This window comes from Myotis nattereri (genome assembly GCF_964212035.1).
Source record: "Myotis nattereri genome assembly, chromosome: 11".
Classification (NCBI taxonomy): Eukaryota; Metazoa; Chordata; class Mammalia; order Chiroptera; family Vespertilionidae; genus Myotis; species Myotis nattereri.
In genome coordinates, this window is record NC_138086.1 from 32,822,111 (window position 1) to 32,837,952 (window position 15,842).

At 44.0% G+C, this 15,842-nt stretch overlaps 1 protein-coding gene across 2 annotated transcripts; it reads right to left on the bottom strand.

Moving 5' to 3' along the window:
- Positions 1–1,147: 1,147 nt before the first annotated feature.
- TCAF2 (TRPM8 channel associated factor 2) lies at positions 1,148–15,137 on the bottom strand. 2 transcript variants are annotated; one of them, XM_081102400.1, is made up of 7 exons: positions 14,502–15,131; positions 9,764–10,755; positions 9,405–9,502; positions 6,305–6,518; positions 5,688–5,927; positions 4,126–4,463; positions 1,150–1,912 (listed from the first exon to the last, which is right to left on the bottom strand). In XM_081102400.1, the coding sequence occupies exons 1-7, from the start codon at positions 15,122–15,124 to the stop codon at positions 1,658–1,660; spliced, it is 2,760 nt and encodes a 919-aa protein (XP_080958526.1). In that variant the 5' UTR covers positions 15,125–15,131; the 3' UTR covers positions 1,150–1,657. The 2 variants fall into 2 exon arrangements, with proteins under 2 accessions (XP_080958527.1, XP_080958526.1); XM_081102401.1 differs by lacking the exons at positions 6,305–6,518; positions 9,405–9,502 and having other exon boundaries at positions 1,148–1,912; positions 14,502–15,137.
- Between the last annotated feature and the right edge of the window lie 705 nt (positions 15,138–15,842).

Genomic DNA, 15,842 nt, shown 5'->3' on the forward strand with positions numbered 1-15,842 from the left:
TCTGATCAGATTCCTGTCTTTCCAAAGCTGGAAAAAAACCCAAATTCTTTGTTTGTGACAATTTTTCCCCTCTTTATCCAAAGGTTTCTTTAAAATCAAGACTGTGTCCCTGGCTGGGTAGCTCAATTGGTTAGAGCCGTGGTTGGCAAACTGCGGCTCACGAGTCACATGTGGCTCTTTGGCCCCTTGAGTGTGGCTCTTCCACAAAATACCACATACGGCGCGCGTACAGTGCGATTGAAACTTTGTGGCCCATGCGCAGAAGTCGGTTTTCAGCTTGGGCGAGTCTGTTTTGAAGAAGTACTGTTGATATTTGGCTCTGTTCACTAATGAGTTTGCCGACCACTGGGTTAGAGCATCCACCCAAGGTTGTGGGTTAGATCCTGGTCAGGGCACATACAAGAATCAATCAATGAGTGCATAAATAAGTGGAACAACAAATCAATGTTTTTTTCCTCTCTCTAAAAATCAATCAATGAATAAAAATGAAAAAAACAACAAGAGTATATGGTTTCAGAATCATGGAATTCCAGAGGCGGAGGCCGTGGTGACCATCTGCTATCTTATCTTTCCCATCAGTGGAAAACTGGCTTGTGTTCTCACTGTCATGACTCATGTGGAGCCCACTGACTGTGAGGAAAGCGATGTGAAACCAGCAGGGTCTGCCCCAGGGTAAATCCTCTGTGAGCAAAGACAGGGGTCACCTCACTTTAATCACAAACTTACGAGGACTTGAGGAAGATGGAAAATGTTTCAGTTGAGCTTTTCTGATGACAGGTTTAGATTATAGTCAAGAATCCTTCCAGAGGCAGGAGAAAGGATAGAGGATAGGCTAGGATCTCGACAATGCAGTAGGAGTGACACTGATATTCATTACAATCTCTTACACGAGGACTGAATGCCAACCTCAGGGTGGTCAACTCAGAAGTGAGATTCAGTTTTCAGGTTGTCCACACAAAACTGGGACCTGGAGAAAGCTTAAGGATACCCTTACACATGGGTACATGTTGTGGTGCAAACACATTCACCATTATCAAGTAATACATTTTTATCCCCATGTCATGGGTACCTGGGTCATTACGAGGGCTTTAAGTTTAGATGTATATTGAATATGCTCTGGGGTTCAAACATTAAAAGGTAAACATTTATGAAATCACTACTTTTATTTTGAAACAAGAAAAAAAAAAAGAATACAGAAGCACAGAGAGGTTAAATGGTTTTCCATAGAGCCAAAGACTCTCCACTATACCACCCTGTCTCTCCTGCTATTAGAATAGTTCTCAAAGCACAAGAAATTAAGATCCTTGTTCAGGCAGTAGTGAGGGAGTGATATCAGATTATTATGGTAACCCATGGTCTTTAGAAATATTGGTCAAAAATAGAAACAGAGCCTGCAGGACCTTAAGATGCCAAGACGAAAATTCTCCCACTGGAGGACTAGGATGGTGAAGCACAGCTCCTGGGGAGAGTGACAGTATAAGCAGAGAAACAATACAGAGAAGTACCAACGTATTTTCCTGAGAAAGTCGTCTTTATTTTGTCTTTGGACCTTCACTGCCTTTCTGAAGACAGGGAAGGAAGTAGGATTCAGGCTCAAGGTACATGGGTGGTGGAGCTGGCCAGTGACCATTCCTGTCCCCAAGTGACTCTGTACATTTTACTCTTCAGTGTGCATGTGAACCCGCATGGGGTTTTCTTCCCACCAAGGCAGACAGGCCAGGCTCTCAGCCACTTCCTTCTGGATGGGCCAGCCCCAGGCCTTAAAGAATGGAGCCAGATTCTTCTGCACTTTTTCAGAGAACTTCCTCACCCACAGATTCATTTTGCCAGTGTTGTCTTTGGGGATGCTGGGTAGGGTCTGGTACTCAGCAAAAAGTTGGGTGAATGGCTCCCATCCAAAGACCTCCTGGAGCTGAGAAAAGAAAGAAGGGACAGGATGAGACATCAAGTTTCCAAAAGTAACGGCAACATGCTTGTTCATAAGAATATGTCCTTTACGGCCCTACCGGTGTGGCTCAGTGGTTGAACATCGACTTATGAACCAGATCACAGTCGATTCCTAGTCAGGGCACATACCCAGGTTGTGGGCTTGATCTCCAACAGGAGGCGTGCAGGAAGCAGCCGATCAATGATTCTCATCATGATTCTATCTCTCTCTCCCTTTCCCTTCCTCTCTGAAATCAATAAAAATATATTTTAAAAAAAGGATATGTCACTTATGGTGATTATTTCCTCTTAATCATTTATAAGCTTCACTCCTATTATCTGTCCCTGTCTCTCCACCTAACCTCTGCACATAAATACAATCCCATTGGCTCATTCCAACCTCCTATTATCCAGTAATTCCAGAATCTGGCCACAAACCTATACTCCCTGAATCTAGTAGGGGACATCATGAGAACCTAATATCTGACAAGGGGTATATACTCACTAAATGACAGTTGTTGTTATTATTATTATTATCTTTAATTAAAAAATTAGATCCCCAGATCCTAACTGCTTTCCTTGGCATCAGATAGGTTTGAGCCCTAGTGAGATGAGAAACCTTAATTTTGTACATATTTGGGATGATATAGGGAGAAGAGGTTAATAGAGCTGAATTTTGACAGGTGATCTGACAGGTAATAGACAAGATGTTCAAGCAAGTTGAGGCTTCAGGAAGGAAACATGGGGAGGCACAGAAGCCTGGAACAGCGAGATATGCTCATAGTGGAAAGCAGCCTGGTATACTAGAGGGTAATTATGGAGGTGAGGAAACTGGAGCTGGAGCTGGAGGTGCTGATAAAGGGTCTTCTACACTTCATCATGTATGGAAAGCAGACATTCGGAAAGTGTTAAGTGTGGAATATTAAGATTGTTTTGGAAGGTGGGTGGTAGAGGTAAAAGCAAGATGCTGGAACAATTTAGGAGGCTTCTGGAATAGACAAGGAAGAATAATGAGGACCTGAGTTAAGGCCTGAGTGGGAGGAGTGATGGTGAGCAGAAATCTCTCAGGTACAGAAAGCAGGTGTCTGCTTGTCTTGAGGCAGAGGCTCAGACTCCGAGATGATAAGTGTGCCCATAGCTTTTGCAAAATGATATTCAGGGCTCCACGGTGAGTGGGTATGTGGGGAGGGCAGAATTAGGTTTTTAATTTCCAACTTCAATGGCAACCTCCTACCATTTAAGGCCTTTTTCCTTATAGACCCTTGGACTGGCTATATAAGAATACAGAATGGATGCAATGCAAAGTTATTTCATTGACATCCACTCTTTAGAAAATGAGTGAAAGAAGAACCAAAAAAGAGGAACTCATCATTAACTTCTGATTTTAAGTTCTGGGTCCATCCTTTAAATGTATGATACTGGATTGGCAGTTTAAACTCAACTTAACATGTGCCTCTGTGAAAAGTATCCCTGTCTATAGGGTTGAGGTGGACAGCATAGGAGATCTGATATGAAGAACAGCTTTGACAACTCCAAACTATTAAAATCCCAAGCAGGACTGGGGAAGGAGACAGGGACTTATGTTAATTTCATATAAAGCAGACCTGGTTCAGGGCTTCCTTCCACTTGGTTGGTTGGTTTGTTTATTTATTCATTCTTAAAGCAATTTGGGTTCAAGTGGGATGAGGTAAGTCTGCGAATCTCCTTAACAGTCTGACCTCCTATCATGCCTTCCTGCAGGTGTCCCATAGACAGACATGTTACTGTTACTGTGAAGGGATATAACACTTACTTGACCCATAAAACTAAGGTGAGGTAAAACAAAGCAAAACAAACAATGACCATTTCTGGAGTACTTATTAGGTGACCAAGGTCAAAACCAGTGAGTGGAAGAGGTATGATTCAATCTCAAGAAAGCCTAACTCAACTTCTGCCCTTGGTCAAAATACCAATAGGCTGCATTTTTCTCTACTTACTTTTTCATAACACTTTTCATTTCCTCTTACTTATGATTGTAAAATTATAGGAGGCGAATGGGACAGGTATAACTATCTCCATGTAGAAATGTATAAGCTGAGAAGCATCACCATATGGCCCAATCTCTCATGTCCAGGGGAGGTGGTGGGCCTGGGCTGGTGAAGAATGTTACATGACAGAGGGGTCTTATGGCCCCCACCTCACTGAATCTTGGCTCAGTACCTGTAGATATGTTTCCAGAGCTGTCCACACATTCCAGTTACACAGGGGGGCTCCCTTGCCCAGGTGCTCTTTGATCCTCTTCTCTCGTTCTGGAGGGCTCAGAGCAGGGTGGGCCTGAGCCCTGGGGATGCCCAAGACTGTCTCATGCACATAGACTGACCAGAGGTTGCAAGTGGCCTCAGTGGTGTGCGGGGGGAACTCCCACCCATGCCGCTGCTGGTTGTGGCCCAGCTCATGGATGGGTCCCCACAGACCTCTGCTTCTCATGTTGGTCTCATTGATGAGCTCCTGCACCGATTCCAGGTGGCACATGATGGGGTACCCTGAATGCATCCAGCCTGCGAACCAAAAAGAAAGAGAGGAGGCATGAGGTGGGGTACCCAAACCCATCTCCCTTCATTCCTCTCTATTCCAGAATCTCTGTGCTCATTGGAAAGTAAATGGCTTTCCTATATACTTCACACAGGCATTCTTGGTATAATTCATTTCTTCATTTTTTGTGTGTTTCCTCTGGGTGCAAGGCTGTGACATTATGTCCTATGTCTGAATTTGAGATCCTCAAGGCTAGCACAGCATCCCTTCACCTATGCAAACCACTGCTGTCTAGATGTATACTCTTTAACAGACAGAATCTTGTCCTTTTTAAAAGATAACACTGAAATTCCAGAGGAATTTTTTCCACTTGGAACCAGACTTCCTTATTTTTTCTTTAGATTCCCTCTTTCCTCTAAACCACTCAATACTTAATATAAACCTCTTTCTCCCTCTTTTCATTGCCACTCTGACTTATGCTGGAAGGAAATGTTTCTATTTTAGCCTCTCCTTGAAACAACCATCAGTGTCATCTGTGAACTCCTAGAACAGTGATGGCGAACCTATGACACTCGTGTCAGAGGTGACACGCGAACTCATTTTTTTTGATTGATTTTTCTTTGTTAAATGGCATTTAAATATATAAAATAAGTATCAAAAATATAAGTCTTGTCCTAACCAATTTGGCTCAGTGGATAGAGCGTCAGCCTGCGGACTTAAGGGTCCTAGGTTCAATTCCAGTCAAGGGCATGTACCTTGGTTGTGGGCACATCCCCAGTAGGAGATGTGCAGGAGGCAGCTGATCGATGTTTCTCTCTCATCGATGTTTCTAACTCTCTATCCCTCTCCCTTCCTCTCTGTAAAAAAATCAATAAAATATATTTTTTTAAAAATATAAGTCTTTGTTTTACTATGGTTGCAAATATAAAAAAATTTCTATATGTGACACGGTACCAGAGTTAAGTTAGGGTTTTTCAAAATGCTGACACGCCGAGCTCAAAAGGTTTGCCATCACTGTCCTAGAACCATTTTTCCTGAGATTGTTCTACCCATCCTGTGAAATCTCACCTTGTAGATGTAAATAATTTACCTTCTCACATGTAAACATCTTTGCATCCCATCAAGGTCCATGTCTTTTATGGCTTTTTACTTTTATTGGTAAAATTATGCCTTTCCCATATTGGACATTTAAAAAAGGCAAAATAATAAATGGTGTCCACTGACTAGGAGTCCTTCCCTGGAACACCCACCAGCTGAGATTTGCACATCAGCAACAATCCTCTCCGGACGGTGGAACGGGAAAGGCTGAGCTGCCAAGCTGGCTATAGCCTGCATCATCTTATCCCAGAGGCGGAGCACAGGCTCTGGGTCCTCCAGGGTCCGGAGGTTTTCAGTTGGCACCGTCAAGATGATGTTGTCTGTTGCCAGCTCTCCCCAGGGAGCCAGGCTCTCCTGAATACAGCTCTTCCACTCCTCCTGGGATGTCTTACCTAGGAAAAAATATCATGGATCTCTCAACCACTTGCCCAACTTCCCTTGAGCTGAAAAACACAACTTGAACTCTAGGAAGAGGACACTGAAATAATGAATTATTATCATGTAGGTCTCCTAGAAGGGAAGGATAGGCCTCCATATCCTTCCTTTAGTTCTATGAAGGGAAGGACAGGCCTCCAGATCCTTCCTTTGGTTCTACCCTGAAGTCTCCATAGGCACAGGGTGTTCAATTTCTCCTGCCTCCACTTCAACCTTGAACAGTTCTTCCTCCTTCTGTCCACCCATCCCTCTCCCTGTCCTCCTTAGCAACCAGCCCCTAAACTACTATAGCATCCTTAGTGCTCCCTCTTCCCTCAATGTTCAGTTCACTTACCCAGCTTGTAATATGGGGCAGGCACAGCACTCTTAATAGTGATGGACATGGGTCCCAGTTTACTGCCTTTGGGCACGATGACATAGAAAAGGCCACCCCAGAGGCAAGAGACTGACTGTTTGGTCTTGTTCATACACCATCGGTGAGACACCATAGGGGCTCGAGACAACTTGCTGGCATTGTTCAAGTCATCGGTGTGGCAGCCAATCTGTACCTGCAGTGTTGTGTACATGAAGGATATTAGAAAAACTCCAAGAGCTCCAATATGGTGGCAGAGTAGGTGGAAGTTACACTCACCTCCTCCCAGGACCAAATCAAAATTACAACTAAATACAAAACAATCAACCTGAATGATGAACTAAAGACCATCTGAACAGAAGTCTTATCAATAAGGATTTGCAGAATCCACATGGAGACTGGTAGGAAGGGCAGAGAGGTGAAAGGGCTGGTCTTGCAGCCATGTGCAGCAGTTGAGAATACCAAAGGATATCTCAGCTGCAAAGGTACCCCCTGAAGAAAGTGGGTATCAACTCAACTCGGAGCTCCCAAGCCCAGAGTACCAGTGCTGGGAAGAGGAGCCCACCTAACAGCTCACTGTAAAAATCAGAGTTTAAAGACAGAGAATCTTAAAAGCAGTGAGAGAAAGATAGTTACCTACAAGAGAGCTCCCATAAGCTGTCAGTTATTTCTCAACAGAAACATTTCCAGCCAGAGGGATTGGCATCAAATATTCAGTGATGAAAAGCAAGGAACTAGCCCTGGCCTGTGTGGCTCACTTGATTGAGAGTTGTTTCATGCAGCAAAAGATCAAACTATATTATAGGCCATAGTAAGGTACTGGCATAAAACATGCACATAGATCAATGGGACAGATTAGAAAGCTCAGAAATAAACCCATGCCATGCACAACAAAAGAGGCAAGAACATACAATTGGGTAAAGTCAGTTGATTTAATAAATGGTGTTGGGAAAATTGGACAGGTACATGCAAAAATATGAAACCAGACTACCTCCTAACACCATATATGAAAATAAACTCAAAATAGATTAAAGCTTAAATATGAGACTTGGAACCATAAAAACCTTAGGAAAAAACATACTGAAGTATCAGATATTTCTCATAGCAATATTTCTTCTGCTATATCTCCTCAGGCAAGGGAAACAAAAGAAAAAATAAACAAATGGGATTTCATCAAATGAAAAAGCTTTTGCACAACAAAGGAAACCATCAACAAAACAAAAAGACGACCTACTGAATGGGAGAAGATATTGGCCAATGATATATCTGATAAGGGCTTAATATAAAAAAGTTATAAAGAACTCATACAACTCAATGGCAAAAACAAATAATCCAATTAAAAATGGGCAAAGGACCTGAATAGACACTTATCCAAAGAGGACATACAGATGACCAAAAGATATGAAGAGATGCTTAATGTCACTAATTATCAAAGAAATGCAAATTAAAACCACAGTGAGATATCAACTCACATCTGTCAGAATGGCTATCATCAATATATCAAGAAACAACAGGTGTTGGTGAGGATGTGTACTGTTGGTGGGAGTTCAGACTGGTGCAGCCATTGTGGAAAACAGTATGGAGTTTCCTTTAAAAATTAAACATGGAACTGCCTTATGACCCAGTGATTTCACTATTTCACTGGGTTTATATATATAAACTCAAAGCACTAAATCGAAAAAATAATATGATCTTTATGTTCATTGCAGCATTATTTACAGTTGCTGAGATATGAAGGCAACTCAAATACCCATCAATAGAAGAGTGGATTCAAAAAAGCTGTGGCACAAATATACAGTGGAACACTACTCAGCCATAAAAAAAAAAAAAATCTTACCATTTGCGATAGCATGGGTGGACCTAAAAGATATTATGCTAAGTGAAATGAGTTAGCCAGAGTAAGACAAATACCATTTGATTTCACTTATGTGTGGAATCTAAAGAACAAAATAATGAACAAACAAAATTGAAACAGACTCATAGATACAGAGAAAAGATTGATGGTTGCCAGAGGGGATGGGGTTTGGGGGACTGGATGAAATAGCTGAAGGGATTGAGAAGTACAGATCGGTAGTTATAAAGTAGTCACGGGGATGTCAAATACAACATAGGGAATATAGTCAATAATATTGTAACAACTATGTATGGTGCCAGGTGGGTATTTGAATTATTGAGGGGAATACTATGTATAAAGTATATGATTGTCTAACTACTATGCTACACACATGAAACTAATATAAAATATTGTATTGTAAATCATAATAGAAAAAAATTAGACAAACTCCACCTTCCCTTTTCTCTGAGCTACGCATGGAAACCTATGATATTTTAGCACTTCAAAAGTAACATGTACTGAAGCACAAAGAGTCACTTTTCTAGGGATTAGAACAACTCCTGAGGCTGATTATGACTAGGTCCCACATGCCTTCGCATCAGGAAGAACCTCTTCTACTGGATCCTAAACCAGTGTGTTGAGTTTGATGCTGAGGATGAGCCTGTGGGGTCCTGTATACTGACAGGAGGTGTGACCACAGGCAGCAGGATCTGGCCTGAGGAGGAGACCTGAGTCTCTCTCCTTTGTCAGGCTTGCCTTTCTCCCACTCCCCGCTCCTCCCTCTCCACCAGGCCTGAAGGACTGAGTACTTCTCTGTTAGGAGTCCTGGACTTGCTTTTCTTAGGTTTAATGTGAGTTCCAGAAAGGAGCCTGATACAAAAGAGACCCTAGCTGTGGAAGGAAGTGACTTTCAGAATTGAGGCAGGAGGAATTTAAATTCTGAGTGTAGTGAGTGACCAGGTGTCAAGGTAAAGAGGTAAAACCCAGAAAGGCAGTGTGCTCTCCACATTCCTGTTGGGAGGCAAACATCACCATGTGTGGAAGTTGCGGCTTAGGTCTGAGTGCTGGATCTGATGTTAGCACTCTGGCGTCGTCACTCACTGCCTTAGGCACCCTGAAATTTAGCTGCATCCCCTGGGAAACCTGTAAAATGAGCTGCCCGTGTTCCTGGTAGCATTGCCATGAGCTGGATGAGAATGAAGCAGCCCTGAGGTTTGGGGATGTGGGCAGTGGATGTTCTGGCCTTACCTTCAGGCCGGTATCGGCCACAGCTTCAGACAGTGAGACTTCTGCATTTTGTCCATTTAGGACGTAGAGTCCAGTACTCACCCAGCACTCACCGTTGCCTGAGAAAACCATAGGAAAGGCTGAGTTCTCCCCACTGGAGCATCACAGCACCTTCCACAGGTGCAGGCCCTTTCCTGCATACCTCACTTAACTCATCCATGCTTCTTGCTCTCATCCCTTCTAAACTCTAAGAAGACCCCAACCCCTCTTCCTGAAAGTAGTTGGTAGAAAATAGAGCTGCCTGCCTGGGCTTCAGCACCTGCTAACCCAACCTTCCCCGGGTCCTGCAAAGCTCCCAGCACTCTCCTCTAGCTCCATACCTGGGTTGTTTCCATCGATGTCCACAGCAATGGAGTGTACTGAGGGGTCCAGGCTGGAGTGGCAGGTCCTGGTTCCCCAACCCTGCACCAGCTTGGAACAGTCAGTCCCAGAATGTACCAGCTCAGTGGCTAGGCAGAGCACTGTAGCCTCAAGGGAATCACTGGCCACTGGGTTTTTCCGGCTCACAGCTGGGAGGCCGGACAACTGCAGCATCTTCCTTATAAGTCGGTGCATGGACATGTATGCAGGGACCCCCTCAGCAGGGATCTGCAGGAAGGCGGCCCCATCACCTCGCAGTTTTGCCAGCCAGCTCTTTTCCAAGTTCCTATTCCCCTGGTTCAGGACAGCCTGGAATTCCGATAGGGCCTTGCGGAAGTGGTAGCTCCGCATCTGAGGGTTGGGGACAGGGAAACACCCTGGGTTGAGAGACTGAGGTAGGATGCTAAGGCCAAAGCAGTTGAGGATGACGTTACCAGGGAAACCAGCCAATGTGGAGTGGCCCGGGTTCTGGGAGGCCCACCACCAGGCCTGGCCCCCGATAAGCAAGCCCCCTCCCTCAGCCACAAACTCCTGTAGCTGCTTAGCCTGACTGTCACTGTAAGCCTTACAGCAGTAGACAGCCAAGCCACTTGTCAGATGGGGCTCCAGACTGCATTCCAGGCCATGCTCCGACACTAGGGCACACAGGTTTTCTAGACTTGTGTTCACCCCAACTTTGCCTGTCTGGCCTCTGGACAGCCAGCGTACAGCATTGAGCAAAAAGGGCCTCATCTTGGGAGCACAGAGCATGCCCTCATGGGCAGCCAGGACCACCCGGCCCTGGCCATAGCGGGCAGCGGCCAGGAAGCAGCCAAGTGAGGCATCTAACCCTAGAGGGAAGGCCAGGGCCCCGTGCACCAGCAGCTGTGAGGGGATTCCTCCTGTCTTGATGTCAAGCTCTGAGATCCCTTCCAGGAGCTGGTGCTGGTCCTGCCTGAGGTCCTCCCCACACCTGGAAAGTGACAAAGGGGTCACAGTCAGTCAATGAACCATTGAAATGAGTTCACTACATAGAGAAATCAATGTGTGGGTACAAAGATTACAAAGTTCATGCCAAGCTCCTTATTCTTACTGATAACATTTAGGATTTTAGTATGTAACCATTTATTTTTTTCACATCTAAGGCATATTTTTTCACCTCTTAACAATTGATGGCATATCATTATTTAATTGGCATTGTTTGTTCTTTCTCAGTGACTCATAAAATAAGGGTGCCTCTTATAATCCATGTTGTACTAGATTTGATGAAATACTGAAGAGTAAGGTAGTGACCTTATTTGCACATCTTAAAATCTACATTCTCCAAATGAACTCTTCCCATGTCAGTCAACTGAATGTAGACTAATCTGGCTTGAATTTCCTATATTTTCCAATTGTTAAGCATATGAATGAATTAAATTAACAGTGATGTTCTATTACTCCTGAGAAAGTAGTCCTACTTACACATATCTCAGAGCTAATTTTCTGCAAAGACGGGCTGTAAAAAACATAAAATTACCCTCACCTTGTGCTAGTTCTGATCTAGGAACACATTACAAATATATTGTTTAACATTATACTTGAAGACTTATACAAATGCACAGTCTTTTTTTTTAAATTCTCACTTAAATGTGATGATGTACTTACTACTTTTTATTGAGAAATGTTCAGGCTGACGCTCTATCCCTTGAGCCAAACTGGCTAGGGCTGAGAAATGTTCACAATGTAATGAATTCAGAAGAGGTTTTATATTCCAGGATTTTTCTTTTTTAACCCTGTGCGGTCGTATTAAATTTGGACATGAGTGTCGTACTGGTCGGAATTAATTTCCATTGAAAGAGCAGTGATACATAACATGCAAGATTATGAAGGATAAACAAGATTTATTAATTCTTTTTTGGAACTAGGTCACTACTAGTAGAATCACTACAAACGTTATCACTTTCTATGTCAGAGTCAGTATTCAAGGTGCCAAAATAAAACTCTTCATCGTTACTTTCAGATTCGCAGTACACTTCTTTTGGTAACTTTCTTTATGCCATTTTGGAGTATTATTTTGAAATATCTTAACAAGTGAGAATGCCTAATTACAGTTAAATGTAATTTGTAAAGCTTTATTTGAAATTCTGCGAAGTATCTCCAAAGCTTGTCGATTTCTTCACTCTCAAAAGGCGAGTGACTCGCCATGGTGTTTTGCATGGCGAGTGTGGAATGACCGCGTTTGTTTATATTGAGTTTCGATATCTCCGATTTGTCGGGGCAATGTTTTAGTTCATGACAAGGTCGCTTAGACAATTAAGAGCTTTTCGAGAAATTATGATCTGATACATGAATGAATAGAGTTAAGATTCGTACAGTTCCTTGCTGTGGTGGCTGAGAGCAGACATACGACCAGAACGGTAAAAAAGCTTTGGTGGCTGAGAGTAGACAAACGACCGCAAAGGGTTAAGAAAACACACACCCAACTTGTAGATACTCTAAATGCCAAACAACAGGAAACTGATTAAATAAGTTATGGTTAACCCTAGACAGCATACCATGTAGTAATTAAGATGATAATTAGATAGTGGAAAATTTTTTAATCAGACTAAAAGATACTGTGCACTAAATAGACCAGATTTGCAAAACAAACAAACAAAACACCAAACACAAAACAAAACAAAAACAGAAAACAAAACCAGATACAGAAACAAGATTTAAAGCACATTTATCAACACATCTTCAGTAATCATCTTAACTATTGGGATTATAGGTGATTTGAACTATCTATAAAATTTTGTCTCATAATAAAAAAATTTAAATCAAATGTTTAAACATAGTTTATTCATTTGAGTAGCACAACATTATTGAAAAAAGTAGCTCTTGTACAGTTTCTTCTTAATTTCTTCTCAGCATGAAAATGAGGACTGTATCTTAGTTTTGGCATCTGACTTTCAAACTAACATGGCAGATGTCATACAGGTTTAGGCATCAGGTTTTGTTTTTTTATAAAAATATGTTTTTATTGATTTGAGAGAGAGAGGAAGGGAGAGGGAGAAACACTGATGTGAGAGAGACATTGATTGGCTTCCTCCTGTACACACCCTGACTGGGACCGAACCTGCAACCTGGACAAGTTCCCTAACTGGGAATCGAACAGTGACCTTTCTGTGCATAGGACGATGCTCAACCAACAGCTATAGTTTTACCTGTAGCTTTCTCTACTTATACAGATTCTAGACTTATTTTGGAAAGTAAGGCCACTGAGCTATAAGACATAGCTTGTATGATGCTTCTATGTCTCTGGATCTATTTTAATTCATCAGTTTATGTTCATTATATTCCACACTAGAGGCCCGGTGCACGAATTTGTGCATGGGTGGGGTCCGGCCAGCCCGGCTCCAATGGGGGCCCATCAGGGCCAGGCCAGCCAGGGGGAGGGGACAGTGGAGGTTGGCCAGCCAGCCACCCCCATTGGGGTTGGGGGGTGATCAGGGCCGGGGCCAGCTCCCCCCCCCCCCACTCCTGCAGTGCGTGTCATAGCGACGGGTCATTCCGGTCACTTAGGGTTTTATATATATACTAGAGGCCTGGTGCATGGAATTCATGCACTCAGGAAGGGGGGGGGGTCCCTCAGTCTGGCCTGTGCCCTCTCGCAATCCAGGAGCCTCGGGGGATGTCCAACTGCTGGCGGGGTGTGGGCCTAAGCCGTCAGTCAGACATCCTTAGTGCTGCCGTGGAGGCAGGAGAGGCTCCGGCTACCTCAGCTGTGCTCGCCAGCTGCGAGCCCAGCTTCTGGCTGCGTAGTGCTCCCCCTGTGGGGGTGCACTGACCACCAGGAGGCAACTCCTATGTTGAGCATCTGCCCCTGGTAATCAGTGCATGTCAGAGTGACTGGTCGTTCTGCAGTTCAGTTGATTTGCCTATTAGCCTTTTATTATATAGGATAAATAAAGATATATAGATAGATATATAGATATAGATATGAGTGAGATCATGTGATATTTCCAACCTCAGGGGGAAGGAGTGGGGGGAGTTGGGGGGAAGAGATCAACCAAAGGACTTGTATGCATGCATATAAGCATAACCCATGGACATAGTCAGTGGGGGCAGAGGGTGAGGGCATGTGCCGGGGTGTGGGGTGTGGGGGGTGGACAAGTGAGGAGAAGTCAATGGGGGAAAAATAATTCATATGTAATACTTTAAACAATAAAGAATTTAAAAAAAGACACTATCTTCTCCCATTATATCTTATTAAGAAATGTATTGCCAATAAAATTTTAGTATTTTTTTTTAAAAGACTTAGCTTATAGACTTGGCTTCCATTCTTAACTGTTATCCCAGAATCTTCTGAAAAGCACCTCCTGAAATTTCACCTAATGATAGAAAACCTTCAATATGGAGAGCCATCATTAATGAAATTGCTAACCTGAGGGTTCACACTCATGTGCTTATAAAAATGTCTAACTGCTACCATCCAGCTGAGTAGGTGACTGATGGGCCCTGGGTCTGCTGGGCAGGGTAGGATCCTGCTTCCTTCCTTGACCCAACAGCTTGCTGACCCTGTGAAAATTACTTCCTCTCTCAAAGTTGACATTTGCTCATTGGTTTCTGGGCTTATTAAATAGTGATCATGATCTTTAGGGAATAATGGAGACACTGTGGCAAAGGGAATGGAAAGTTAATCCTCATTTCGATAGGGTCATTGGGAAAGACTCCCTGAAGGGACACATTACTCACCTGACCTGGAGTGGGATCTTGGGCACCTTCTTAGAGACTTTGAATGGGCCTCTGTCCCCATAGGTGTCGGTGAAGTACACTCCAGCCACACTGGTCACCAGGTTCCCAGGGAACCTGGATAGCACCTTGTCACAACCGTGCTGACGGGCCCAGTACCAGGCCTGGCCCCCAATGAGCAAGCCCCCACCACGTTTCACAAACTGGACCAGCTCTGTAGTCAGGGTTTCATTGTAGGCATTGATGCAGTAAACCCCTGAGAGGTCTCCCAGTTCTGGCTGAACCTGTGCCTCAATCCCAGAACCCCGCAGGATGGTAACTAGTGGTTCCAGGGAGGTGTGCACTCCCACGGGAGCCCCAGGAGAGGGACGGAGCCAGTTCACTGCATTGAGAAGAAATGGAGCTAAGCCGGCATCCAGCAGGTAGCCCTCATGGGACACCACCACCAGGCGGCCTCGGCCATAGGAGGACGCAGCAATGAGGACCTGGCCCTTCTTATTCACCAACACTGGGAAGGCAGCCTCTCCAATGAGAAGCAGTTCACACGGGATGGGACCTTCAGGGACATCCCAGCTCGTCACTCCATTTAGAAGGGCCTCGAAAGCCACCATGGGAGTTGTTGCCATGATCACTCAGCTGCTGCAGAGAAAAGCAAAGACAGTGTGATCAGAACAGGTGAAGCAGTGAGTGAACACAAGAAGGAATGAATACATTCGGACGAGAACCATTTCTTGGGTCCCCACTATGTGCCAGCACTGGTGGTGCAGCAAGGAACAAATCAGACAAGGTCCCCACTTTTCTGAACCTAGTATTTTATAAAGGGAAGGACCATAAATAGGTCGACCAACAAATCAATAAAATGCAGCAATTAATAAGTATTATGATGAAAATAAAACATAGTGATGTGTTGAATGACTGGAAAAGTGCTTTAGACTCGGTGACAGGAAGGCAGTTATGAGAAAGTGACATTGAAGCTGAAACCCGACATGTTAGTTGAGGCCTGACGGGTGGCTGCCGGAGAAGAGCAGTCCCACAAAGAGAAGTGACAGGGAGGCCGCAGAGAAACGGGTAGGGAGGAGCAGGACCTGAGTGGAGTGGGGAGGGGCTGATCCTGTGGGGCCTGGTAGATCAATGCAACTGGTGACTTGTATTTCATTTCCCTGGGCAAAAACGTTAGGTGACCTTTCAGAAACTGCATTTGTTCTGATAGCTTCTTTGACTAAACGAGTTAGAAATGCCTCCCAATTTATCCTGTCTAACTAGGGAGTTCACCACCTCCATTTGGGTAGCATTCTGTAATTTCTGGAGCTCTTTTAAAATTCGCTGCTCCTAAAAGTAAGCTCA